The sequence below is a fragment of the Sinocyclocheilus anshuiensis genome, unplaced genomic scaffold (genome assembly GCF_001515605.1).
Source record: "Sinocyclocheilus anshuiensis isolate Anshui unplaced genomic scaffold, SAMN03320099.WGS_v1.1 scaffold2047, whole genome shotgun sequence".
NCBI lineage: Eukaryota > Metazoa > Chordata > Actinopteri > Cypriniformes > Cyprinidae > Sinocyclocheilus > Sinocyclocheilus anshuiensis.
The window spans coordinates 1,483,023-1,510,845 of NW_015554063.1; the positions used below are offsets into that span (position 1 = coordinate 1,483,023).

A 27,823-nucleotide genomic window follows, 5' to 3' on the forward strand; every position below is an offset into this window, starting at 1 on the left:
TAGAGCGCAGCACGTGTCAGTGACCAAGCATGTACTTATATGACGCAGCCCACGGGCGTATTTGAATGTCAACAAATGCTTTTCCTGTATCCTCAATGGGATCCGCAGCCTAAACAGACAGAGGCAGAGAAAAGACGGGGAGGAAAAGAAAGAGAGCAAGAGAAGGAGACAGACTGGGGAAGAACAGGAAGGGAAAGAAAGGAAGAGCGTGCATGTGCCCTTGTGCACGCAGCCTCGTGCAGAAACGCCACTGTCACTATCAATCTCTGTCTGCGGCGCTAGAGCATGGGTATAATAAGGTGGCAAGGACGTGAGTCAGTCGTGCCCCCTGCCACTTACACAAACATCATGCACACTGCCTTGGCAACCACAACATGTCCCTCATGAGCAAGACACACCCCACGATGCTCAGTTGAGACCCAGAATGCAGCAGTGCCACACTACGGCCCACGCATTCTTAATGAACGAGTACAAGTAGCCTACATTCACTCTCAAAAAAAGCTGTCACTGGGACAGTACCCTGTCAAACGGTACACCTTTGTACCATATTTTTTTACCCCTAAAATGTGCATTTTAGTACCCTGAAGTTACATATTTGTACTGAAAGTACACATTTTAGAACCTAAATGATACATATTAGTATCTTCTAAAAGGATACTGCCCCTCTGACTTCTTTTGTACCTTTTTTTCTGAGTGTTGTAAGCAGTGGAATCTTCCTGTGCCTGTTGAGGTCCATTTGAACAAACTGCTAGCCCAAAATATTTGTTTTACAAATTGTGCAGCATAAATTATACCTCAAATCATGCAGCTTGTTGAGGAGAGGTGATCAGATTTGTGAATATTCACCTGTTTGACAATAAAATGGGTGAAAAAGCTGTATCTAGTGGACAAAATATAATTTCTATCATGACAACTCTCTGAAGATTTTAGCATGGTAATGGATATGACAATTTTAATGTATTTGGTCTTGGCACAATAGATCTGCTACACTGCTGCTGCTGAATTGCTGTTGTTTTAAATTATTGCTGCAGCAAAGCAAGTACAGGAACTTGCTACTGCCAAGACATATGAGATACGATGTGATGAGTATTTAAGACATGCTGCTGCTGCACATATAGCATATATAATAACTCATAGCAGATCAATACAGGTGGAGCTGGGGAAGGTGCAGGGTTTCAGAGGAACTCTGAAAGCGCGCTGCAAACTGCTCTAGTAAATAAAGATACACCGAAATAAAAATTCTTGGCCGAAGCCGAACAAAATGAAACACTGGGCCGAAGGCCGAATACCGAACACGGTTTTTCTGCATTTTCCCCCCCATGTAGGCCTATTTTGCCGTTGCATAAATTAAATATAGCCAAAATGTGCTTTTTACTGTTTTGTCCTGCTTTTCAAATAAAAAATCAATTACAAAACAACAATTTAAAAATATTTACTTAACACTGAACATTTTTTTAACATTCTAGCAGACATTATACCAACAAAGCACAATTTAACTTCAAATTAATAAGTTAGTAAAATAATATTTTTTGGCCATTTTTGAGACTTCAATCAGGCATGTATTTTTTACTGTACAAATAAAGGCAGCCTTGCTGAGCAGAAGAGAATTCTTTTAAAACATTAGAATATATTACAGATCCCAATTTGAACACTGTGTGAATGTTATAATAAATGTATTAATAGAGCTGTTGTAGGGTAATTATTATTATCATTATTTTCTTACTTTTTTATTTTATTTTACAGAACAACAGTAAAATTACAATACTAACATTTATAAATGTTGATGAAGTTGTTGCTTTTTCTCGGCTTTTATTTTGGCAAAACCCCGCAGGAAGATCTCAGTGCTTCTTTTTGTTGACAACAGCATGCAGATTTATATATGATTCTCATTACGAATTTGGGAAGATGTTTGTCGCACGTATCACATTGTCACATGCCTTTTAAAAAATTCACAAAAATGTTACTGAGCAACTGATGAGTAACACAGTTTAAGCGCAGATTTTCCTCACACTTTGGACTTTGAACCCTTGCGCCGCGAGCTCGTGCAGCGCTGTCAGAATACATGCAATTTGTGCGTTCATAATAACATAATAACATTCTGCAGTTTATTTACTAATCGTTTGAGGCCATTTTGCGATTTCAATCATCAAACAGTAGCCTAACCACCAGCATCAGCCACCTCTTCATCTCATCGGAGTCTCTCGCTGCCGGTGCTTCGTGCTTGTAATGATTTCTGCATCTTTCTCTGATAGTTTTAAATACTTTCACACTGTCTGCATGTTTGCTGCATTAGTGCGTGCCTCTTTTTGATCGCGTTAATCATTGTTCGGTACATATTATTCGGCCTTTTAACTTTTTGCAATTTTCGGCCGAATACTTTCGGTTGCCGAACATTCGGTGCATCCCTACTAGTAAATGCTAACCAGCCATTTAAATGTAAAGCAGCAAGCTCATTGGACACAAGCTCACATGAACCAATCAGCTTATGCCAAGTAGTTTAACGCTGTAAATATCTTCAATTTGTGTTAACAATGCCATCTAGAGATTCATGACAGAACTTGGCATATTTCTGTGAAATACAGTGGGCTCAATAAGATTGGATCAGCCTAGCAAACACCTAGAACACCAGAGCAACCACTCAGCCAAAGCACCCTAGCAACCGCATAGCAACACCTTAGCACAGCGGTGGCCATTTTTGCATTGGCTGGTACTGCTCTAGTGAATTGAATCTAATCTTAATTAGTATGTTTCATATGGAAATAAAGCTCAATTTAAATATTGTTTAGGTCTTTACATATGACGATAATTGCAAGTCAAAAAGACAGTAACAGATCATAATATATCGGAATAAGTTATCACAGCAAAGTCGTAATTACTATTATTGGGAAACTCTGAATTTTCTATAAGCCCAGAGTTTCAGAGTTGGGGCGTGTTGGTGAAAAAAACATGGTGGACACAATAGATGCAGCATCTGTATTGACAGTACATTTGCTTAAATTATTATTATTTTTATTTACAATAAAACTAGCTAAATTGTTTGTACAAAATATGATAGTACTGTACAATTACAGCATCTGTATGAATTGAATAAAAATACACCCCATGCACATTCTTTATTCATCATTTTATAAAATAAGTGGTAAAAAAAATCTTTTTTTTAATAGATTTTTTTATAGAAGGTACATCGCCGCCTTGCTCCAACCAAAGTGACTTGAATGCAATTAAACTCATAAATACAAACACTCCAGGAAGAAGTGAGCACACCAATAATGGGGGACAACTAAATGAGTCTCTTCTAAAGTGAACAGTTCACCCAAAAATGACTTACTCATTCTCAAATAAATGTACTCATTCTCATGTTGTTTCACACCTGTATGCTATTTATTTTTTTCTGTTAAACACAAAAGTGACATTTTACAGGGGTCATATGATGCGATTTAAATTTTCCCTTTTTCTTTGGCGTGTTACAAGCTCTTGGTGCATAAAGAAGATCTGTAAAGTTGCAAAGACTAAAGTCCAATCTTGTGTAGCTATTTTCCATACAACAACAGTTCTCAAGCTATTTAAGCTCCAAAAAGGACCAAAAACATCATAAAAGTCTAAAGCCATATGATAGTTTGTTTGAAATAGACTACACATTTAAGTCACTATTCTCTCCAAATGCCTTTATGGTGCGCTTTTTTTGTTGTTGTTGTTGTTGTTAGAAAAATTATATAAAATAATTTAAATATTCTCCTTTTGCATTCCCCATAAAATAAACAACAGCATATGGGTGAGTAAATAATGACAACATTTTCATATTTGAATGTATTATTTTATACTTGATCCCAACTGTTAGAAAATGCAAATCAACCTCCACAGTCCATTAAGAAAGCATCTGAGTAACAGCCAGCAGCTGAGTAACAGCCAGCAACACAATTAAGGCAAGAAACAATAATAAAAACAACTTTTTAAAGATTCCTTTGCTGTTTGGCTCTGTACTACGGAACAACCCACTGCTGAGTGTCTAATTAATGAGTTTCACTCTGTCGGGGTGCAGAATTCACTTTAAATGCAGTTACTAAGTCATTTTGGATGGACTATAGCATTTTGCCGACTGTGCTTTTTCAAGCAGGCTCTGAAAGCTGTAATCATCTTAGAGCAGAAATTGGTAGATTAGCAGAGGGTCATATGCTCGCTCTCCCACTACATTTCCCCCGTCTGCTCTATTGCCCTCTATCCATTTTGAACTCGATGTTTGTCTTTTTAAAGAGGTGTAAATTGCCCAGGGGTCATCTGTTTGGTTTACTGAACTCATAAGAGTGAATCACGCTGTGTGTTCTTTCAGTGAATAATGATTGCTCAGTGTGTGATTACTGCCAGGTAATTGTCACCACGAGTTTTGCCAGTGACGTTGGAAAATACACAGCAATAAATGTGCTCACGCCAATGTCACATTATGGGCTTATCTGGTCATATGGTTATTTTATCACTTATCTACAGGCTTTAAAACGACACCGGGGAGTAAAGCACTTAATGGCGGTGAAGGAAAAGCAGAGCATGTCTCCAGACAGCACTCTGGGGAGGAACCGTCAGAGGATCTGCTGACACCTCACTTACCATGACTGTGAATGGAGAAGATCACAACTGCCATGCTCAGAATGCAATCCTAATGCATTGCTTACTAGTGGTTTTAAAAATAGAATGTTTGTTTACAATAAACCTAGTTTGCAACAATAAACATTTTCCTGCAATGTTACAAGAGACAGATGGATAATTGGTTTAACGGACATTTTTTTTAAAGATATTCACATTTTCTACTTAACAGTTCTTTAAAATACTAAAGTATATACCAACAAACAAATAAATAAACATAAAACAGTTGTTTAAATTAAAAAATACATTTTAAAATATAAAAAATATACACATTAAAATATTAAAAAATAAAAATAATTAAAGCAAAACACATTAAAAATAGTTATTATGGGTAAAAAAACATCTATATATTTCCACTGAAATCCAATTATTTTGGAATTTTGCATAAAATAATCAAATTTAAAAAATCTAAAATTTGTACAAAAATACTTCTGACTCTTCAATCAATGAAAGACTGATAACACTTCTGGTTCATTTGTCTCTGAAAACTGAAGGTCAAATTTAACACAGTGCATTGTGGGATTGCACATTATGGGATGCACATTTTGGCATGTGCAGTTTGTCATGCAGGTTTTCTATGCATACAGAATTTGCACACTCTGCACATACAGTACTGCATTCCTTAAGGAGTTTGTGAGGTAGTACATTATCAACTTTCTGCTTACAGTAAGTAACCAATGCATAGTTCTCATTTGTCTTTTCCATCATCACACAAAGGAAATGGTATACATAGGTAAAGATAAAGGAACCCATTTGTTTGCATATCGTGGCCAAAAGTATTGGCAGTGACATAAATGTTATGTTTTGCAAAATTTGCAGCTTAAGCTGTTGTGGTGTTCATTCACATTGTTTCTAGATTATGTTACTGCCAATACTCGTAGAAACAATGTGAATGAACACCACAACAGCTTAAGCTGCAAATTTAGCAAAAAACAAAATTTGTGTCACTGCCAATACTTTTGGCCACGACTGTAACTATGCAATACGGAAGCTGTGCATTTAAGGAACTATGCAATCATTTTGTTTGCTTGCCTTCAACTCAATTACTTAATGACAAATAACCCTCAATTATCCACTACATCTGTCTGGACATATTACACGTGACAAAAGAACAATCTTAATACAGACTGAAATGACTGAACACACGCCCTCTGAAAATATGCAGACATGAGCAAAGTTCAGCCCAACTAACAGTGATCTGATGAATCTCTGCAGAGAAAAGAAAAAGAAACCGAAATTAGAGAGAAAAAGATCTTGCAAATACATTATTATAGACTAAAAAATGGTTGCACAACAACAGAAAAAACTGGAATAACGACACATTCCAGAATGAAAATACTTAAAAAAAAATCTAAATGAAAATGATCCGAGTACATTTCTTCAGAATGCACGGGGCATTTTGTCAACATTAAAAGTCAACACAGGGGTTTGGGGTCTCCCAGCTTGCTGCAGACTTGGCTTGATTCAAAAATAGAGCAGTGAATAAGCGGGTGGAGGAGCGCAGCTCTGAGAAACATGTGGGGAAGATAGACGGCATACCAAGGTATTGATAAGAATGTATCCTAGCAACAAACCCCAGTGTTTGACTAAAGGGCCTGCCAGTGCTTTAGTATTACACCTCCAGCCTATGCCAAATGAGCTTTCTCTTTCCTTATTTCTCTCTCTCTACTTACATGCATTCAGCATGCACAGACTGCAGTGCAACTCCAGTACGAGAAGAGGAAACAGCATTATTCCAGTATTTTCTTATTCAAATATTCTTTTACCCGGAAACTCAGTTTTGTGCATGATCTATATGCTGTGCACATGACTCACTGTTTCATTGCACATCTTATCCTGAGTAAGCACATGATTATTGGGCAAACAGATCCACCCATAATGAAGGAGGAATCTCAAAACACCATTACAGATCACACGATATGGACTTTATTCCTCTACTTGTATGCCTTTAAGCATTTCATGTAAGTAGGTTGTGTGTTTTAAAATTCCCTAAATAGGTAAGGGACTAATTTGAGAGAAGATGTTTAAAGGAATAGTTCCCAAAAAAACGAAATTTGCTGAAAATGTATTCACTCTCAGGCCATCCAAATGTATATTGTTTCTTCATCAGAACAGATTTTAGCATTACATAACTTGCTCACCAATGGATCCTCTGCAGTAAATGGGTGCCGTCAAAATGAGAGTTCAAACAGGTGAGAAAAACACCACAATAATTCACAAGTAATCCACATGACTGCAGACCAACAATTAACGTCTTGTGACGCAAAAAAATTATATTAATATAATAATAACAAATAACAGTGCTTTCTCCAGTGAAAAGTTGTCTCATCTGAATCAGGAGAGAAATATGCAAAGATCAATGACTGTTTACAAGCAAAAACAGTCCAAAACAGTTCTATACAAATATCTTAGGAGGGATGGACTTTTTCATTAGAGGAAGCATTATTATGGATTATGGAAGTATTTTGGCCAGATACAATTGTTTGAAGTTTAAAAAATTGATTCTTACAAACATGTCACTTTTCGCTCCACAAGACATTAATAAATGGACCAGAGTCGTGTGGATTACTTGTGGATTATTGTGAAGGTTTTATCAGCTGTTTGAACTCTCCTTCTCATGGCACCCATTCACTGCAGAGGATCCATTGGTGAGTGGCTGATGTAATGCTAAATTTCTCCAAATCTGTTCTGATGAAGAATCAAACTCATACTCATACTCAAACATACTGGATGGCATGAGGGTGAAAAAAAATATTGAGCAATTTTTCCTTTTTTGTGTGAACTATTTATTTGAGTCATCTCTAAACGTGGGCCTTTATAGTCCATGTAAAAAAGTATAAGCAGCAATTTTTTAATTGAATGTAAGTGGTCAATGATACCGGAAGCAGTCAAGATGAGAGCTTGACTATGGCATCTAGGATTTTAACCTACTGCACATTATAGAGGCAAGAGTGACCTGTTTATGTATACTACTTCCACTTCAACAAAAAACTGGTATAACAAAGACAAGTATGTCATACAGGCAATGTATACATGTGCTATTTTCTCTCCCATTAAGTCTGAAGTTTCCCCCTCAAGGTGATGATCTGTAATTCAATCTGGCATGTGAGAAATTACAGCTTCTTAACCAATGGAGGAACTTCAAAAACCACTATTTTAACTCTGTTGTACCACGTTTAGTCATGGAAATCAACGTTTGTTAAAGCTTCCTCAAGGACAGGTGTGCTGAAGACAGTGATTTCCAAATACACTTCACCTGGCAAAATACAAAGACATCTCACAAGACAGATCTGACAGTTTGAGGGCACCGAAAAAAAACAGTCTTTCAAAAAGTACATTTAGTGGGTTTTTCAAGTTACACTGCATATTTAACAGTGCTTTCTAACCCCCAACTCTAACAATTAAACTTCAGCGTGCAACTCGTTCAATCAAAGAAACCTCAAATAGTGTGACTTATCTCGGTGGCAAGTTGTGCAAGTTGAGTCAAGCAGCACTCAAACTTTCTTCAAAAAAGGTTAAAATGTAGTTTCTGGAACAATGTTTACACTATGAAGTGCAAGTAGTACCACAAATGCAGTGCTAAGGACAAGTGCATGACTCACAAAATCCAGGAAATCAAGTATTGAGTACTGATTCGCTTCACTTGTTGCCCAACAATGGCACATAAAACCCATTTGACAATTCATGAACATGCCATTGAAATATCTTCTAGAGCAAATACTCTGATAACACCGATGTCACCCGACTTCATGTTCTCACAAGTTTGTCTTTACAGAAGAGCGGAAGGAAAGATTACACTGTGTCTCTAAGGTCTTCCCTCAGAGAGGGTTGAGAATCAGTTTAGATAGTTGACCGCAAGCAATGTCAATGGAATAAAAAAATAAAGTAGAAAAGGGGCAGGAAGTAAAGAACAGGAAACAGAGATGCTCCAGAACTAGAAGACATTCTCATGCCTGAGCAGAATGACGTTATGGCTCTATTCACTTGTGGTCTTTGAAGGACTCTTTCCCCTTTGTGCTCTGAACAATACAGTCGGACAGATGGCTCAAGCGAACCGAGGGTGCACAACCTCACACCCCCTCTAGACAGAGGCAGGGGTCCACCAGCCCCATTCCCCCTGTGTCTAGAGAGGAGGGACAGCACAGAAGGACAATAGTGAGAAAGATCCATCCAAACACCTCCAGAGTGGTTCAAAACTGGTGATGTGATCTGCAAAATTGTCTGGATATCAACTGTGATTAGCAAAGAAAAGGCAACAGATTTTGATATTAAAACAAGCACGAAAGAAAATATGTGTGTAGAAAGAAGCTATTATATTAAACATCTGCTTTTCTGCACAAACAAAGTTGTTATTGTATAATGTCAAACATGAATGAAGCGGAACTAATAAAACTGCAACCCTACATTCTACAATGAGACACAACATAGGTGTGTGCTGGAAGAAAACTCCACATAAGTAACTGGAATATCAAATTATTGGGAAACCATCATTCAAAGAAAAATAATTCAGCAAAAAAAGACTCATCTGACCGGAATCATTCATGCTTGGCTAGTTTCCTCCAGAGGTAGCATGCCAAGACAAAGAACCTGAGTCAACAAGATCTGTGCAATGGAGCTGAAATCTGACCTTCCCTTTGACATCAACGAGTACTTTAGGACCCGGGCTGCACTCTGGAAAACACTGACCCATTTCAGAGCTGGCATGGAAAAGTGGTCCCATTAGAGGAACATCAATTCACATATGCATTCTAAGCTATTACAGAGAATGACAAGCACTAGAAATAGTACTTATACCTTATTTTCCGTTTTAAATTTGGCTGTCACTGTGCGTCTGCAAAAGCGAAAACGCAAATGGTAATGGAAGATTTATGCGTTTGGATTATGTCACAATTTATGCGTCCACATATGGAAAGTGCAATTGAAAATATAATTTGCAATTCCTTTTAAAAATTGTCTGGAATATCCTTCCATAGAGTCAGAGATAATAAATAAATTGATAAAATAATTAAGTAGCTAAAATAAGGCATTATTACCATTTTCTGAAAATTAAATGCTATCTAAAGGCTGGAAGGAAATTCTGAATTAAATCAATATTAATATATTCGAGGGGTGATGAACTCCGGTCCTGGAGAGCCGCAGTCCTGCAGAGCTCAGCTCCAACCCTAATTAAAACTCACCTGCCTGTAGCTTCCTAGTAACCCTTCAGGCCTTGATTAGCTTATCGACAGGCATAGTTTTTTTTTTTTCTCCTCAGGTGTATACAAATAAATGTAGGGCCTAAGCCTAATTGTGGATAGACATAAATCCAGTATAAACTTAATATAAACTATTTTTTCAGATAATAATTTACATTCAATTATTATTTTTCACAATATAAATTTGTGTTTCTGCATGAAAATATATAGCTACCTTTATATTTTAGAAAGGAGATCATCATATTTTGTGGGTCAACTGCATTAAAAAGTTTGACAACCCATTCCTTAAATGGACAGTTAACCCAAAAATGTAACTTCAGTAATCATCTATTCAAACATGAATGAAGTTTCTGGAGCTTGACCGCCAACTGGCCAAATTCCAGTTTTGCTATATGGTAAAGAGCTTCCTAGATATGAGGGCAAGTAGATGATTGCCAAATTTTCATCAGCTATCCCTCTAAATCCAATAAATATGAAAAAACAGCCCCCAAAATCCTCCACAAACATCACATGCTGATTGCATTCCCTTCATGTGGTCCAGAAACCCAAACATACTTCTTCTCAGTCATCTCACCCCAGGTGCCCTCCAGTCTCCTGACCCACTATATCTCTGAATACAAACAGTGCTGCCCCCATCTAGCTCCAAAGGATCAATCAACCAGCTGATAATACTGTTGCTATGGAACTCACCACCTACCCAGTGCTGCCACCCGTCCCATGACCCTCTTTCCATCTACTGCCTTCATAATATTTTCCACAGGGTAAAAGAGAGGAGGGGACAGGAAAGTGAGGGAGAGCAGAAAAGAAAGAACTGAGGTAGAATGTTATACAAAACAAAACCAGGTTTTTTTTCGTATGACTGGTTAATTAATTCAATCCGGACGTTCTTCGGCTTCAGTGGGCAGATATTTCAGGCTCGTGTAGGCATGTGTAAATGTATTTATTCAGTGGTGACTTCATTACCTTACATCTGTTCAGCTCTCTGACAGGGTTAACCAGTTCACTGACCACAGCTGACTGCATTTCTTCTTTCTGAGCACCCAAAGTACAAGAGAATTTAACAGTTAAATGCTGATCCCCCGTCCCTTCTGTAGTATTCACTCAGTAACAATGTGAAACTTCCACTATTGTTGTCATGGAATGTAGAAACTCTGGACAGCCAACTTTGTGAATACACAAAATTGGCAATATCTCAGAAAAGAAAACTCATTTGGCATGCTTTATTTTTGTACTACAAAGCATGTATAGGATGGGCACAATAGCTAAACATTCAAAAGCTAAACTTTAGTAAGCCAGTTTTTTAGACTGGTTTACTAAAAAACCCTCTTTACTAGTGCCTTAGTGTATAAATCACAATATTTCTTTAAAACACAGCACTAAACACCATCTTCCCCTCAGCCATAATCATCGCTAGCACTTCAGAGTTGCTGGTCCCAGGAGACCATTTTGTAAATGTCAGCGGACTAAAGTGGGACAGCCCAATTACAAGCCCATTTAAAGCTTGCTTTGGCAAAACCGCCTCACAGGGACTCGCATGCTTCATAAGATTATTATTTTCTTTATGAGGCAAAGACAAGCTGCAGGGAACAAGCAATAACACGGTAAACTTCAGATTCAGCAGAACCAAAGACCCCCTCCGACAAGTCTGAGCAGTTGGGGAGGTGCTTTCCATCACTGTTTGTTTTTAAAAGAACAATGCCTTGCATCAACAGCTCAAGACGTCCTCAACCAGGATGCACATTTGCAGAATCACTCGAGTTGCCACTGGGTCTGATGCAAAAAAACACCTTTTAACTAGTATCGCTTTGATCTTTACTGTTTGGTTACCACCTGAAAGCATGACTAAACAAGAACTGACATGGGGAATTAAAAAGCGCAGCCGTGTAATCCAGTATTTGGCATTCCCAGGAGAACAATTGAATTATCTCACAGATTACTTGAGGGAATTCATGAGTTCCCATCATTGGTAAAAAACTATAAGCTATCCAGCTAACTGAAATGTCAATGAATACTAAGACAATCATTCTAAATCCAATTCAAAACAATCAAAACACAAGAAACCCCGTGGCTTTTTCAAAGAGGTGACCTCTAGACTGAAAGCTTCACTCGTAAATTGGGATCGGTTTTATGACAAGCCAGACATCTGTACCTTTGAGTGGCGCAGAAGGGCTCTAAAGGCCTGATGGAGGGTCTTAAATGGGGTCAACTGAAGGCCTTTTCACTCCAGCCGTGGGAAGAGTCAAGGAGGAGTGTTATCTGAACTCTGAAACAGAATCTCGACCCCAGCCACTAAACCTTCAGTCCATTGGTGGCTTGCTGGGGGGCCAGAGGCTTTTCAATGCAGGACAGAACCACTTTCACCCAAGAGACAGATACATGACCTCAAAGTCAGGTCTCAGGATGGTGTATCCATAAAATGATTGTAAAAATGTAATATTACACTTAAAGGGACAGTTCAACCAAAAGTAAAAATTCTGTCATTATTTAGCCTACTTACCATTATGTTTCTCCAAACCTGTATGACTTCCTTAGCGTTAACATAACAGAATATATTTTGAGAAATGTCCCAGTTTTTTCCCCAATGGAAACCAAAACTGTTTGGTTACCAACATTGTTCAAAACACCTTCTATTATGTTCCACAGAAGAAAGTTGGGTGAACAGATGTTGCACTAAAAAATTATTTTTTAAAAGTTTCACACAGGTTTTGATGCAAGTCACGTAAGAAAGAATAGGAATTCTTCAAGTTCTATCTATGTGGTATGGGGAGCAGGAATGTTCTTCTGGTTGGTTGGCAGTCCAAGTTGGTTGTTTTGAGTTTTGTAAACAAGGAGAGACGCAACCTGTGGCTCAGATTAACTCATCAGGGGGTGAAGCCTGGGAAAGAGAACGCCGGCCAGCCTAATCTCCCTCCATGACTGAACACAAGCTTAAATACAACGCTACTATAGTTCTAAGAATGCACTGCAGTTCCCCATTGACTATATTACAAAGGAAAACAGGGTTTCAACATTTCTAAACATTTTCTAAAGAAAACTAAATTCTGCTTGTCTATGCACTTGCCAACATGATGCAGGTTGTTGCTATGTGGTTGCTGTTTTCTGAGTAGTTTTAAAGCTTACAAAAACACTAATTATTATTAAAATGATTAAATTGTGGATTTAAACCCTAATCTTAGGGGTTGCTTTGCAAACTCATTTATGGAATGTGCGTGCAACAATAAATCAATCAAGATAATGACAATTCAAATCATATGGAAAAGCAAGTCACTTGTATGACAGACAAAATAGAGGCTATATGCAAGTCATATTATGAGATAAACAGTCATATTTTTCACTCTGAAGTGGAAACAGGCTTCCATAAATTCTCAAGTAAACTGCATACTAACACTAGACAGATTAGCCTTTTTGGATTTTCTTTAAATGACTTGTGCTCCATACATGTGCCTGACAGCATGGATGCTACACTCTTAAAAATATAGGTGCTTCACGATGCCATAGAAGAACCTTTTTTGTCTAAATGGTTCCATAAAGAACCTTTAACATCTGAAGAACCTTTCTGTTTCACAAAAGCTTCTTTGTGGTGAAAGAAGGTTCTTCAGATCATACACTCTCAGAAAAAAAGGTACAAACACTGTCACTGGGGCAGTACCTTTTCAAAAGGTACACTTTTGTACCTTTTTGGTACTAATATGTACACTTTAGGTACCAATATGGACTCTTTAGGTACAAAGGTGTGCCTTTTGAAATGGTACCGCCCCAGTGACAACTTTTGTACCTTTTTTTCTGAGAGTGTATGAAGGTAAGAAAGAGATGCTTCTTTAAATAACCTTTGACTAAATGGTTCATTGTAGAACCAAAAATGGTTCTTCTATGGCATCGCTGTGAAGAACCTTTTAAGCACCTTTATTTTTAAGAGTGTATGGCATGTCATAATGGGAGAAAGGTTGGGGGTGGAGTTGTAGCTTGGCAGACAAACTAAGGATCACTGAATAATCAGATGAAAACAGCCTGGTAGGCGTTGGTCAGATGACGGGCATCTAAAGACAAGTGCAAGCAAAGGTCTCTGTCTAACAGTATATGAAAGTCTGAAATAAATAGCAGAAGCAAGAAACCCAATGTTCTATAACACTGAATAATCAAAAATATAATTTTTATATAAAAATCATTCCGAATATCTACTCACATCAAAAACACTTTTGAGAATGTCTAAAACACCATAAAAAAGGCATTCTTATCAATGCCAGGCTCTTCCAGCTGACACTATCAGCAGTAAATAACAGACATTTTTCTGCTACAGCTACGTGCCGCACTAGAGGTAAGCTTGTCATCAATCCCCTGTCATGTGGCGGGAACAAGTTAAAGGGATAGTTCACCCAAAAATGAAAATTTGATGTTTATCTGCTTACCCCCAGGGCATCCAAGATGTAGGTGACTTTGTTTCTTCAGTAGAACACATATGATGATTTTTAACTTTAACCTTTGCAGTCTATCAGTCGTATAATGCATGGCAATGGACTTTCCACGTATTCCCAACTTCTGAGCCTCCTCGCCAAGTTATAACCAAGTTATGGTTGATTGCTCTTCGGCTGGATATCAACACACCCATTAACGTAAACTACGCCAGAGCGCGTACACACCTCACGCACCGGATGCCGTGCGCGCGCCCAAAGACAGTTGGACATAGTGGTGTATTAGAGGTAAAAAATGATATAAATACTGTTCGGTTTCTGGCACAAACCGATCGTTTCGTGTCTTAGGACATCAATGTGTCGTCACGAGCCGCAGGGTTTCATTTGGATTTGTCTGTGCATGTTTTTTTTTACTCTCATAGATTTTGTTACCATTGCCATGCATTATACGACTGATAGACTGCAACGGTTTGTGTTAAAAATCATCATATGTGTTCTGCTGAAGAAACAAAGTCACCTACATCTTGGATGCCCTGGGGGTAAGCAGATAAACATAAAATTTTCATTTTTGGGTGAACTATCCCTTTAAGAACCCTATTGTTAGACTTGAGTGAATCTTGCTGATGGAATAGACCTGGCCTACTGAGTGAATGTGTCTAATGTGCACTTTTATTGCAACACATTCATGTTCTTAGCAGATGCACAGATTCTATTCTTCTTTTATACCAAAAATATACAGGCAAGATATGCACATAACACATAGCTTGTACCTACCAGAGAGATTTTGAAACTTTGTATTAAATTACATGGTAGCATTCCTCATTAGTAAGTCATTTAAGATATAAACATCTGCTAAACTTGAAAATTATACAAATATACACAACTTATACAAATTATACAAATACAGTACAACTCACTGAGAGGCTGAACAGGGGAAGGCAATATATAAGTAGCCGTGAATTAAAAGGAATAAGCCAAGCTGCACTGGGACATGTGATTCAAAGGATAAAACTTAAAACAACGTAACCAGTACAGCTATATAACCGTACAGCCAAATGTCACGCTATGATGTCAGATCATTTGGTATCAGACAGTCCATGCAAATCAAAAGTAAACACACAAAGTACATGACGTAATAGCACCTTCAGGCACTTGTGACAGATACACACCCTCTATAGAGTTACAGGTTAGTGGCATTAAGACAGAACAGAAAGTCAAAAACAGAAAGGAAAAATCTTTGTAATATCCTCTGACTAAAACACTGACAGCAATGCATGTATTTTATCCACAAAAAAATGTATTATTTGAATTACACACTACCGTTCAGTAATATTTTATTCAAATGTATCACGGTTTCCACAAAAATACTAAGCAGCACTGTTTTCAACAATAATAGTATTTCTTGAACACCAAGTCAAAATATTAGAATGATTTCTGAAGGATAATGTTACACTGAAGACTGGAGAACTTACAGACTCCTTCTAATGATCAATGTACATCATTTTCAACCACAAATGAGTTTCTCATCCATTTGTGCATGAAATGCCTGTTACCTGAAGTATAAAGTATTGAAGTATTGACAGAACTAACACAGTGCACCAACGTCACAAGTCCAAGAGAGTATTAAACCCACATCAGACCTGACTTCATGGGCTGAAGCAATTAGTGTTGACCATGTGTTAATACTGTCACATATACAAAGAAAACCTGAAGCCACTACTGCCTGTATAATCAGTGTTTCCCTGGAAACCAATGGAAGTCTCAATCACTGATTGTTACTCACTGGCAAAACGGTGAGCATTCTTTTCTATATTTGGATGCCAATGCACACAATTGCATAAAACTTTCAATGTTAAAAGGGCACCAGAAAAAGTATTTTATAGGCATGTTTTGTAAGTCATCTGTCAAAAGTGATAACCGAAAAGAAGACATTATGAAAAGTATTGTTTACTCATGAAATATGAATTACTTTCATTATTTCAAATTCTTGATTTACAGAGTTCGTTTTGTTTGTTTTTACTTCTTTTTTTGTATTACTTTCAGGGGAAAAAAACTTTCTTCATGCACAGGATCTGCTAAAACACCATCATTTTGGAGAAATGTGGGATGTTTTCAACTAAACCATTAATCCAAGAGTCCAAACTCACCGTTGAGCCCATTCGGTATGCTTCTGAGAAGATGGTTGGTTGATAGATCATCCATAGACCTCCTGATAGACGTTATCTTTCCCTCTGAAGGTTTGTGAATATGGCTGTGGTGGTGATCAGGGCTTCCAGCACTGCCCGTGCTAGAGGTACTGCTCCCATCTCCAACATCCCTCACAGTTGCAGAACCACCGTTCAGATTGGTCAGACTGGATTGGCTGTCTATGGAGCTCCTGGATCCGGCTCCATTCCTCTCATCATCTAACATGAGGATGATCTCCTTCAGCTCCACATTCTCTCTCGTCACACTCTCCTGGTTGGTTTCTAGGTCTTTCAGTTTTTGCTGGAACATACCAACCTCCTTCCACATAACACTGGCAGTGTACCTGCCAAATCTCTGCCATTCCCTGGACAGCTTCTTCCCTTTCTGCCGATCATCATCCAAGAAACAGCACAGTTCTCTAAGCTCCTGGTTGTCTTCTTGCAGTTTCTGGTTGACCTCCTTCAAGCTCCGTATTTCGTGGAGATGCACTTGTAATCTCCGGTTGACGTCCTTCATCATGTTCCCGTGTTCCTCCATCAAGTTAATCTTTTCACTATCCACTTTCCGGAGTCTCCTAAGCAGCTCCTCTTTGCTACATTTAGGCAGTTCTTCATCCGACATCTTACTTAAATAATCCCTTGGGACGTCTATAATATTTTTTGCCATATTCCCGTGGTTAAAAGTGGTCTGACGTGAGAGATATTGTCACGATTTTTTAATCATTCCTTTGCGAAAACGTAGCGAGCAATATTAAACTCATAATTAAAATTAATCCAGTTTTTCGAAGGACGAAAGCCGAACTCTGCAACGAAAAAACTCACGTAGCTGACCCACCTTATATATAAATTCCGCTTCTATCGTTATTTCATATTTATTTCAGCTGGAATCTCCTCTTTCTGACACTGTGCCCAGTGATGTGACTCTCCGGCCGCGCATACAACCGCTGAGGCAGATGAATGATGAGAAAATGCGCCTGTAGTTGCGCTTCAGCTCAGCGTTCAGTGAGGTCAGCGCTGTACGCGACGCTTTGGCTGCATTGCCTGCTAATGCCACTACCTCTTCCTATAGGGGGCGTGTGACGACTCAGTATTCACCTTAGAGCTGCTTTCAAATATCACGTTTTTGTCCTGGTACGTATGTATACGGTAAAATGTGTATAAAATACTTTAAAAACTGTATTATGGAAAATATATTGTGAATAAAATAGGAATATAACATTGGGATAACATTAGACAAAGACTGCACTAAAACAGTATTTTGACACTGAGGAACTTGTTTGGCTGTTTCTGAAAATTGACAGACAGACAGTCAGACAGACAAGAAAGAAAGAAAGAAAGAAAGAAAGAAAACAGAACTGAATTTAATTAGGGCCCCTTCTGCCTCTCAGACCACTAGGGCCCTTGGCCCAGTGACGGCGCTACACCGGGGCTAGGGGGAGGGCTATAGCCCCGTCAGAATTTTTAATAGCCCCGGTTTAGCCCCGGTTTACTCTGACGTCATCAATATCATTTATTTTCTTAGCACCCCCACATATTGGTCTAGCCCCCCCTTAGCACCAGTAGAGAAAAAATTCTGGCGCCGTGCCTGGTTTAGGGACTTTGAAAATTGTTTACTAATAAAAAAACCAACAAAAAAACCCCACAATTTTTTAAACTCCACTAAGTGCATTTGCTAAACAGTAGAGTGCAAATAATCTTTAAAATTGCATGAAATTGATCAAAAGTGACAGTAAAGACATCAAAGACAGATTTCTATTTCAAATAAATGCTGTTCTTTTGAACTTTATATTCTTCAAAGAATCATTAAAAAATGTATCATGGTTTCCACAAAATTATGAAGGAAACATTACATGCTGAAAGTTTCGGGACTTTGAAAGTCGTCTTCTAATACAAAAGTGCTTAACTCATTTTCAAACTCAAACTCTTGCTAAAGAGTATGGTGTACAAACAATGAACTCTCACATCCCACGCTAGATTTACACTACAGCCAGTTCAGTTTTTATGTCGTGACTATTTATTATATTTGATCATATGATTTACTGTTTTTTGATGATAATAGAGACTGTGATGTTGTTGTGTGTTATTGTACTGACCAGATATGCGCTGAATACCTGTATATTAATATTGAATTAATTTATTTTGTATCGATATTTAATATTTTAGTAAATATTCATTTAAAAAATATATATTAAAACAATGGCATGAAGCTTTTAAGTATTGCACAACTAAGTAAACATTTTGCATTTTCAAGTAATAATTGCATTTTCAATGAAGTAATACAAAAAAATTGAGTGGTTTTCTCTTATTTAATCAGTTAATAAATTCTATTCTATTTTATTATATCATATTAAATTATATTCAATATAGTAAATAATATATACTTTATTTATTAACTAAATGAAACTAGTGTAAAAAAAAAACAGATTTTCACTTGTTTGATCTATCAATATATTATATTATATATGAATTTATATTACATAAACTATATATATAGTGTCATTTAAAAAAGTTTTTTTATGTATTTTTTTTACATTTAGTATTGACTTTGTACTAAAATCATCTAGTATGTACATGTGTGAATGTACACAAGTACACAACTGTTAAAAAGTTAATTAAAAACTTAATACTTTTTATTCAGCAAGGAAGCATTAAATGAATTAAAAGTGACAGCAAAGACATTTATAATGTTACAAACGATTTCTCTTTCAAATAAATGCTATTCTTTTGAACTTTCTATTCATCAAAGAATCCTGAAAAATAAAAATGTATCACGGGTTTCACAAAAATATTGGGCAGCACAACTGTTTTCAACATTGATAATAATCAGAAATGTTTCTTGAGCAGAAAATCAGCATATATGAATGATTTCTGAAGATCATGTGACACTGAAGACCGGAGTAATGATTCTGAAAATTCAGCTGCGCATCACAACAATCAATAATATTTGAAAATATTTTCACAGAAAATAGAAATTTTAAATAGTATATTATTCACATTTCACATGAATTTTTCATATTTTACTGTATTTTTGATCAAATAAATGCAGCCTTGGTGAGCAGAAGAGAATACTTGTGAATGGTAGTGTAGCTCAAACATGCTTCGTTTGAGGTCAGATGTCCTGCCATAATCAGTTATGATATAAGTAGAGGCTTATTCAAATTTACAGTGTATAACGATTCGCCAGATAAGATATGCCGTGAATAAACAAGACAAGACTTGCATTGTCAGTCAGACGGAGATCGGCCCTCACGGGTCTGAGTTTCAGTTTCTGGCGCCGTGCTTGCCTTGGCCCCTTGATGCATTCAATGTAAGATAATCACTAACAACTGGCTACTATTTTAGATGTCTAATGTAAGCTTACTAAAACACATTTTCCAATTTTTGTATACTAAACTGCCCATGTAGTTTGAAGTAAGATAAGGGCCCTGTCGCTAGGGGCAACATGGAATAGGGGGTCTCAAAAGACATTTGCCCAGGGGCTTTTCAGTACCCCTAATTGAAACACATTACCTCATCCAGATAAGATTACAAATAGTTTAATAAGCTTAAAAGAATTGCACAACTATTCACTGGCAGCATCAGTGACACATTAAGTGTCAAACTAATAATGTAGTGGTATTTATAGCACTACCAAGTGCTTGATTGCACCACTTGAGGTGTGTGAATGACAAATGATAGGGTTGAAAACAAGCAAAAGAGTGGTAGGCGTGTTTCAGCCAATAGGGAATCAGTAATAGGCCTATTCTGCTTCCAAAAGCAGTTCATAATTTCCATGTGAATGTGGTTACAAAATTAGCTACCAAGCTTTCAGCAAGCATTCAAATGGGGCTTAATTTCGTTAATAATAACTTTCTGTTAACATTTTTGACCTATTTTTAAACAATGAAGCATTATAGTATGAACATTCCAGAGGATATTAAAGAATACAGCAACATCAGGAAATTGCCTATTCATATGTTAATACGTCCTGTATTGTGAATGAATGCATGAGTAAATTTAAATATCAAATGATCTGCAATCACTTAAGCCTTTAAAAAGCAGGTCCCACTTAATCTGCGTCAGTAATGAACTTGGATTCTTGTGTGAACACATCGCCACCTTGTGGCTAACATTATTCAGCGCTCACATCTGTAATTATTATGATATCAGGCATTCATTAATCAGCTGGAATCGCTTAAGAACTGCTGAGAGACTCTTACAAAAACAAATATTATGGCTGGAACTGACCCAGAGACTGCAAAGAGCCTGCAGAAAACATTCAAAATGAAAACCTTTCACAAAACTACACATTGCAATTCTATGCAACAAATAAACTGTGGACACCAACACATAATATCACCACCTATCTCTATTCTTTAGAAATGGGAATACTATCTTATATAATCTGATTCTATTATCTCATCACAAAAATAAAGTAGAAACAGACGCACTGCACATTAACAGCCATTAACCAACATGCAGCTACTTAACGGCTATTTTTGTTTCTGAAATGTTTCCAATACAGGGGTTAAAACGTCATTCAGAGACCTAAAAACCCTTAATCATTACAGGAACTGATTACAAGCAAGACTGAAGCTTCATGTTTGCATGCTCATTCAGATATAAAAATGAAATACAATTAACTTTCGCATCTAGATTGGCTTTAGGCTATGTATTTTCTGCATACTTGGGGTCACACTGACTCAGAACAGAACAAAAGTGTTACTATCCTGGATAATAGCCTAATCACCTTTCTGAAAACGTTATAAGTAGTCATAGAACTGTTTCACTATACTGGGTTTTTAATTAGGTCAGACAAAAAGATTTTGAGATTTTATTTTTACACATAAAACAATAGCAGACTTAAATACGCCAAACAGTAAGGAAATAAAGTTTATTTCAATAGAACATGAGTACAAAGTGAGGGGATCCAAGAAATATTACTGTAAACTATGATTGCATAACAACAAGAACAGATGGAACAAAGCTTGTTGGTTTGTTTCCGCACATTAAAAGCTAATGCTCACACTTTAATCCTCATTTTCTACTGAGACTGACTTTCTGCTTGGTTTCTGTATAAAATAACAACAATTGTTCAATTAATCTATTATTTTCCTCTTAAAATATGTCAGTGTTAATCTGACTTGACATGAAAGCTCAATACACAAATATAATTCAAATTTTATAAAAGCAGAAACTTTCCAGAAAGTTGATTTGCTCCATTTCACTCCAGCAAGAACACATTTGAAACATGTTTTGACGTTCTGTTAAAATCAGTAAAAGCCATGTGTTAAGATTATACAGTAGGCTACTCAAATGTTAAGTATGAGCTAAATGTCGGCTTAACGGGTTAAACTAAATCTTAAACCTGTCGAAATTAGGTTTTTTTTTTCTCTCTCTCTCTCTCAATCGTTTCTATGGTAAACTCCAGCATAACACACGTAGACATGGCAGACATGAGTTACAGTCGGAGAATTGCGGTTTGGACCTGTGTGTGTCTGTCTCACATCTGCTCAGGATGTCAGACACGTCTCGTAACTCAAACATGGAGGAGATGGTTTAGTATGATACAGGTCCAACCGATCTGCGATTCCTGTTTAGTCGCTACACAGTAAATAAGCCGTGAATTTGTTTGGAAATGGTTGATGATTAAAATCAGGGCAAAGTGCACGACTACATAAGTCAGTGAGGACACACGCTGAGTATCCATTGCATAACTTTAACTTCCATGTATCTGAAGTTGGGCGCCAGGATTTGAGCGCTATGTGGTACTTTTGCGATGTTTTCGGCCGTATATGGCAATCGCCGTTTATTTTGTTTTATTTGTTGGCGTTTTGGATCGCACCTGCGTTCCTGCATCCGCAGTGTTTGGACTTTAAACCTCCCTTTCAGCCTCAACAAGAACTTCAGTTCTGTCAAATGTATAAATACTTCGGCTGCTGTGACTATGCCAGAGACCAAGAGCTGATGGCAAAATACTATCGAATAATGGGTAACTTCGATTATTATGGGTATGCCAACTGTGCAGCGTACGTCCAGGATCTGCTCTGTCAGGTAGGCTAGGTTTGGTCAACTGCACCATTTTTTTTTAAACAAATTTGACATTTTTTTGTTCTGCTTGTTGCTGGTAAATATACTCGAATCATGTTCGCCTCTCAAAACGTACCGCATTTTGCAGCCATAAATTGTAAACGATGATGTCCAACAGTCTGAATATGTGCATTATAGGGAATAATATTCTGAATATTTTACAGTTGGTTTGATACCTTTATCTCAAACTGTGTCAGAGTTTAATTAATATAAGTGGGTGCAGTATATAAAACATGAAAAAAATATGGGTTCAGTACTATATATAAAAACAATAAAGGCATAATCTGAAAAACCAAGCCTTGTGCATTATAGGGAATAATATTCTGAATATTTTACAGTTGGTTTGATACCTTTATCTCAAACTGTGTCAGAGTTTAATTAATATAAGTGGGTGCAGTATATAAAACATGAAAAAAATATGGGTTCAGTACTATATATAAAAACAATAAAGGCATAATCTGAAAAACCAAGCCTTGTGCATTATAGGGAATAATATTTAGATTAAAGGATATTAAAATAGAAACCATTATTTTATATTGTAATAACATTTTGCACGATTACTGTTTTTTTTTTTTTTTCTTCTGTATTTTTGATCAAATAAATGCAGCCTTGATGAGCATATGAAACTTCTTTAAAAAACATTACAAGTCTTACTGATCCCAAACTTTTGAACGGTAGTGTACATGCACAGTCATTTAAATGAACACATAAGAGCATAGCTAAAACAGAAAAAACATAACACTTCATAGGCTTATAATATGCCTGTAATAAATAAAAAATGTAAATAAGTAATAACTGTGGAAACCAAAAACATTTTTTCATGGTTCCTTTATGAAAAGAATTGTTCAAAAATAACATTTTAATGTTATCTTTAAATGTCTTTACTGTCGACTAATTTAATGCATCCACGATCAATAAACAACCTTGGAACAGTCAAAACTGTCTGGCAAATGCTAGCAACTAGGGGTCACATAGGGACTTTTGAAGTAGTTAAGTGGTTGTGGTTTCTCAGAGTAGCAGACATGACTTGTCAAATCCATTGCTTGAGGCCATCGATTCAGTTACAATCCCTCACTTTTCCTGTTTCTCTTCTTCAGGAATGCTCTCCATACGCTGCTCACCTTTTTGATGCCGAAGACCCCAGCACGCCATTACGGACCATACCTGGACTCTGCCCGGACTACTGCTCTCAATTCCATTCCAAGTGCAGATCCTTTCTTACCTTGTTTTCTGATGATCCACGTCTTTCAGAATTTGAGCATGACCAGCGCAGACTTTGCCAGTACCTCGAGCTGGATGACCCGGATTACTGCTATCCTCATCTGCTGAGCAATGAATGGTTAACCAAAAATCTGGGCCGCACCACAGCGGACTCTGAAGGCTGCTTGCAGCTGTGTTTGGAGGAGGTTGCCAATGGACTCAGAAATCCTCTTGCCATGGTTCACGCCAATGATGGCACGCACAGATTTTTCATTGCTGAACAAGTTGGCCTGGTCTGGGTATACCTACCAAATCGATCAAAGCTGGAAAAGCCATTTCTAAACATCACAAAGGCTGTGCTGACATCTCCATGGGAAGGTGATGAAAGAGGCTTTTTGGGACTCACCTTTCACCCCAACTTTAAATACAATGGAAAGCTGTATGTTTACTACTCTGTTGAGGTGGGCATTGACGAGAGAATCCGTATCAGTGAGTTCCGTATCTCTTCTACGGATATGAATGTGGTTGACCATGGTTCAGAGAGGTGAGCAGTTTTTCTTTGACCATATTGAGTTTAGAGCATCCAATACTCCCTGTGTTTTCATGTCCCCTCAGAATAATTTTGGAGATAGATGAACCTGCTTCTAATCACAACGGTGGACAGCTTCTCTTCGCTGATGATGGATACTTATACATCTTTACTGGGGATGGTGGAATGGCAGGAGATCCATTTGGGAACTTCGGAAATGCACAGAACAAGTACGTTTTTTCTGTACAACATCAACTCATCAATTCAGTTTGGTACAAGAAGGACAGATTTCCTATAATAATTTTCCATCTCTTATCTATATGTAACTGCTAGATCTGCCCTTTTGGGAAAGGCTCTGCGCATTGATGTAGCTGACAACGAAAGGGGGCCGCTGTATAGAATCCCACCGGACAATCCTTTTGTGCATGAACCCAACGCTCGTCCAGAGGTGTTTGCCTACGGGGTGAGGAACATGTGGAGGTGCTCGGTAGACAGAGGAGATCCGAACACCAAGGAAGGAAAAGGACGAATCTTCTGTGGGGATGTGGGCCAGAATAAGTATGAGGAAGTAGACATTGTGGAGAAGGGCCGGAATTATGGCTGGAGAGCAAAAGAGGGCTTCTCTTGTTACGACAAAAAACTCTGTGCCAACAGCTCCTTAGGTGGGAATACAGTTGCTCCCAATGCCAGTCCTTCAAATTCTTGATGTTTGAAGTCTTTTTCAACCCATAAATTCTTTTACATTATGAACTCTTTTACTTCTAGATGATGTTCTTCCGATTTACGCATATCCACACAAAATGGGTAAATCTGTCACAGGTGGATATGTTTACAGAGGCTGTGAAAATCCAAATTTAAATGGCATGTACATATTTGGAGACTTCATGAGTGGGTAAGTAATGAAATGTATGTATGTGTGTACACTACCGATTAAAAGTTTGAGGTCATTATAATCAAAACAGCATTATGATCGAACATTATCAAAATTTCAGCTTTGCCATCACATGAATAAACTACATTTTAAAACAGAAAACTGTTATTTTATATTGTAATAATATTTCACAATATTACTGAACATTAGTGTATATGTTGTTGTGATACTACTTGAGGTTACTAATTTTATTTTTTCAAAATGACAAACATGAGCTGTATGTATTTCCACAGACGCCTGATGAGTTTAAAGGAAAACAGAAACACACACAATTGGGAATACAGTGAGATTTGCATGGGTGTGGGTCTGACTTGTTCATTTCCAGGGCTCATTAACAATTACTATCCGTACATCATATCATTTGCAGAGGATGAAGCAGGTATGTACCCAGAAAAGGCTATACTTTCCTTTTGAAGGCTTTTTTATGCTGCAAAAATGAGTTACTTGCGCCTCCTAGTGAATAAAAAACCTGTTTAGAAATTTATAGTAATTTGATCAATATTTAATGTGACTTAACTTGTTTTTTCCTGTGACCAGGTGAACTCTATTTCATGTCCACCGAAATACCAAGTGCAACATCTCCGACAGGTGTTGTGTACAAGATTGTTGATCCCTCAAGGTATTCATTTTTTTATCATTCATGAGGTAGTCTCATGGTGTGCAAAGATCAGCTTGTGTTGCCTCTTAACAGACTTTACTCTCAAAAGATGAAAAGGCTGTGTTGGCAGCAATACGTGCAACTGTAATCTATCTCTCGCTCTCTGACGTAGATTAGATCAAGCCTGGCCAAGTACTACACTTATTTTGACTTGTTCCTCCGTTTCTTAGAAAAAAAAAGAGAAGAAATGGGAAAAAAATAGAAAGAGAAAAAATCTGGGTAACAGTGAAACACTTACAAATGAAGCGAAAGGGGCCAATCTGTAAATGTTAAAACACTCATTGTTTTAAAAGTATAGCCACATGACATGAACTATATGCATATTAACATGATTTAAGTCTGAAAATTTACTTTAGCTTACTTGAAATATGTAACTTTTCCATTGTAACATCTATCTCCACTTTTACAGCTACATTGTGACAACGTAACACCTAAAACAACCGTAAAAATGTCAAGAACTACTTTACAGCTCAAATAACACAAAGTTTTAACAGAATAAGTGCCTTTATAAAATTCTAAGCTTCACAACTGTTTACAAATCCTCCAAAAATTGGCCCCCATTTACTACGTAATCTGGATTTTTACTTCTGACAAGAGACAAGTTGAAATAAATTCTGTGGTAATCAACATTATTAGGCTACAAATGATGTCAACTGAACCCAGAATATTCATTTAAAGAAATTAAATTTCTCCCTGCTTTATTACAGACGTACACCCCCAGGAAAATGTCATTCTGAGCCTCTTTCAGTTCATGTTAGGAGCAATCTTATACCATTCGAGCCAAAGGAAAGTAAGTTGGCTGCCTTTTTAAGAGATCTAGAAAATGTGTACATCTAAAACAGTGTTTTGCCATGAAGCTATGTGCTCAAAATATTTCATGTTCTGCCAAATAGGCAATAGAATGCCACAGGAATGATGTATTTTTGTAGGCCCAGTCAGAAGTTAGCATCACCTTGGGATGATGGAACCCAAAGTAATGGCAACTCTTTTCCGGGTTTTAAGACTCATTCCTGCTGCACTCAATGACAACGTGATTGATTTTAAAAATCCCTTTTTTCACAGCACTAATAGGAGTCCATGTTCCAACGAAGCATCCCAGACTCTCAAATCCAGAGGAACCTCCTGACATTGGCTCAAAAGACTGGCTTCAAGAGCTGCTGGACATCTTTAGAGAGCAGGACGAGCAGATCACCCCCACACCATTCACCCCAACTACACCCAAGCCCCTCAGAACATCCAGGCAGAGGAAGGGTAGACGCAGGAAGGGCAAGCACAAGAACGGAGCAGTGAGATTGGTCGGGGATGAAGAGGGTCGGGGGGATCGGGGAAGGGTGGAAGTATACGCTAATGGGGAATGGGGGACCGTTTGTGACGATCTCTGGAACACCAAGAATGCCATAGTGGTTTGCCGGCAGCTGGGGTTCCACCATGCACTTAAGGCTGCCAAGCACGCTGAATTTGGGGAGGGGACGAACCTGAAGATTATTCTGGATGATGTGCAGTGTGAGGGGACTGAGGAAACTCTCTTGGACTGTCAGCATGCTGGGATTGGCACACACAACTGTGCTCACTACGAAGACGCAGGAGTGATATGTGGGAATTCAGGCCTGGAGTGAAAAGTTCTGAAACAAGCTTTTTGTTATTAGTCGTAGCACATAGGTCTACCTCATCTTTACCAACTGCAATACAGAAGACATATGGACTATAATAAAATGTGATATTTGAGTTTAATTTTTATCGTAACAAAGCATTCATGTTCATGGTTTGATGCTCAAAATCATAGACCTATGTGGATGTTTTATTTTTTCTGAATCAATGAAGTTTTCTTATCCAATATATTACATCATTGCATAACTTTTGTAACAGTTAATTTACCATCATTCATTCACAAATAAATTTGGAATGATGACGTTTTTGTGATTATTTTACACCAACGCAATACATCATGAGAAAAACAGCATGTAGCACTTACAACTTAGTTAACCCAAAAAGGAAAATAGTTGCCATTGGA

At 37.5% G+C, this 27,823-nt stretch overlaps 2 protein-coding genes across 2 annotated transcripts in view; one reads left to right on the forward strand and one right to left on the reverse strand.

Moving 5' to 3' along the window:
- ccdc85ca (coiled-coil domain containing 85C, a) overlaps positions 1-17,473 on the reverse strand; it is a 47,482-nt gene extending 30,009 nt beyond the window's left edge. The window contains exon 1 of the mRNA XM_016460561.1: positions 16,387-17,473. Coding sequence (XP_016316047.1) covers positions 16,387-17,092 — 706 coding nt within the window. The 5' untranslated portion in view covers positions 17,093-17,473. The remainder of the gene's footprint in view (positions 1-16,386) is intronic.
- Positions 17,474-21,889: 4,416 nt separating this feature from the next.
- On the forward strand, positions 21,890-27,721 carry LOC107668615 (HHIP-like protein 1). The gene is made up of 9 exons (XM_016460559.1): positions 21,890-22,458; positions 23,592-24,238; positions 24,310-24,453; positions 24,557-24,885; positions 24,989-25,115; positions 25,388-25,533; positions 25,692-25,773; positions 26,520-26,602; positions 26,875-27,721. The coding sequence occupies exons 1-9, from the start codon at positions 22,168-22,170 to the stop codon at positions 27,426-27,428; spliced, it is 2,403 nt and encodes an 800-aa protein (XP_016316045.1). The 5' UTR covers positions 21,890-22,167; the 3' UTR covers positions 27,429-27,721.
- The last annotated feature ends 102 nt before the right edge of the window (positions 27,722-27,823 follow it).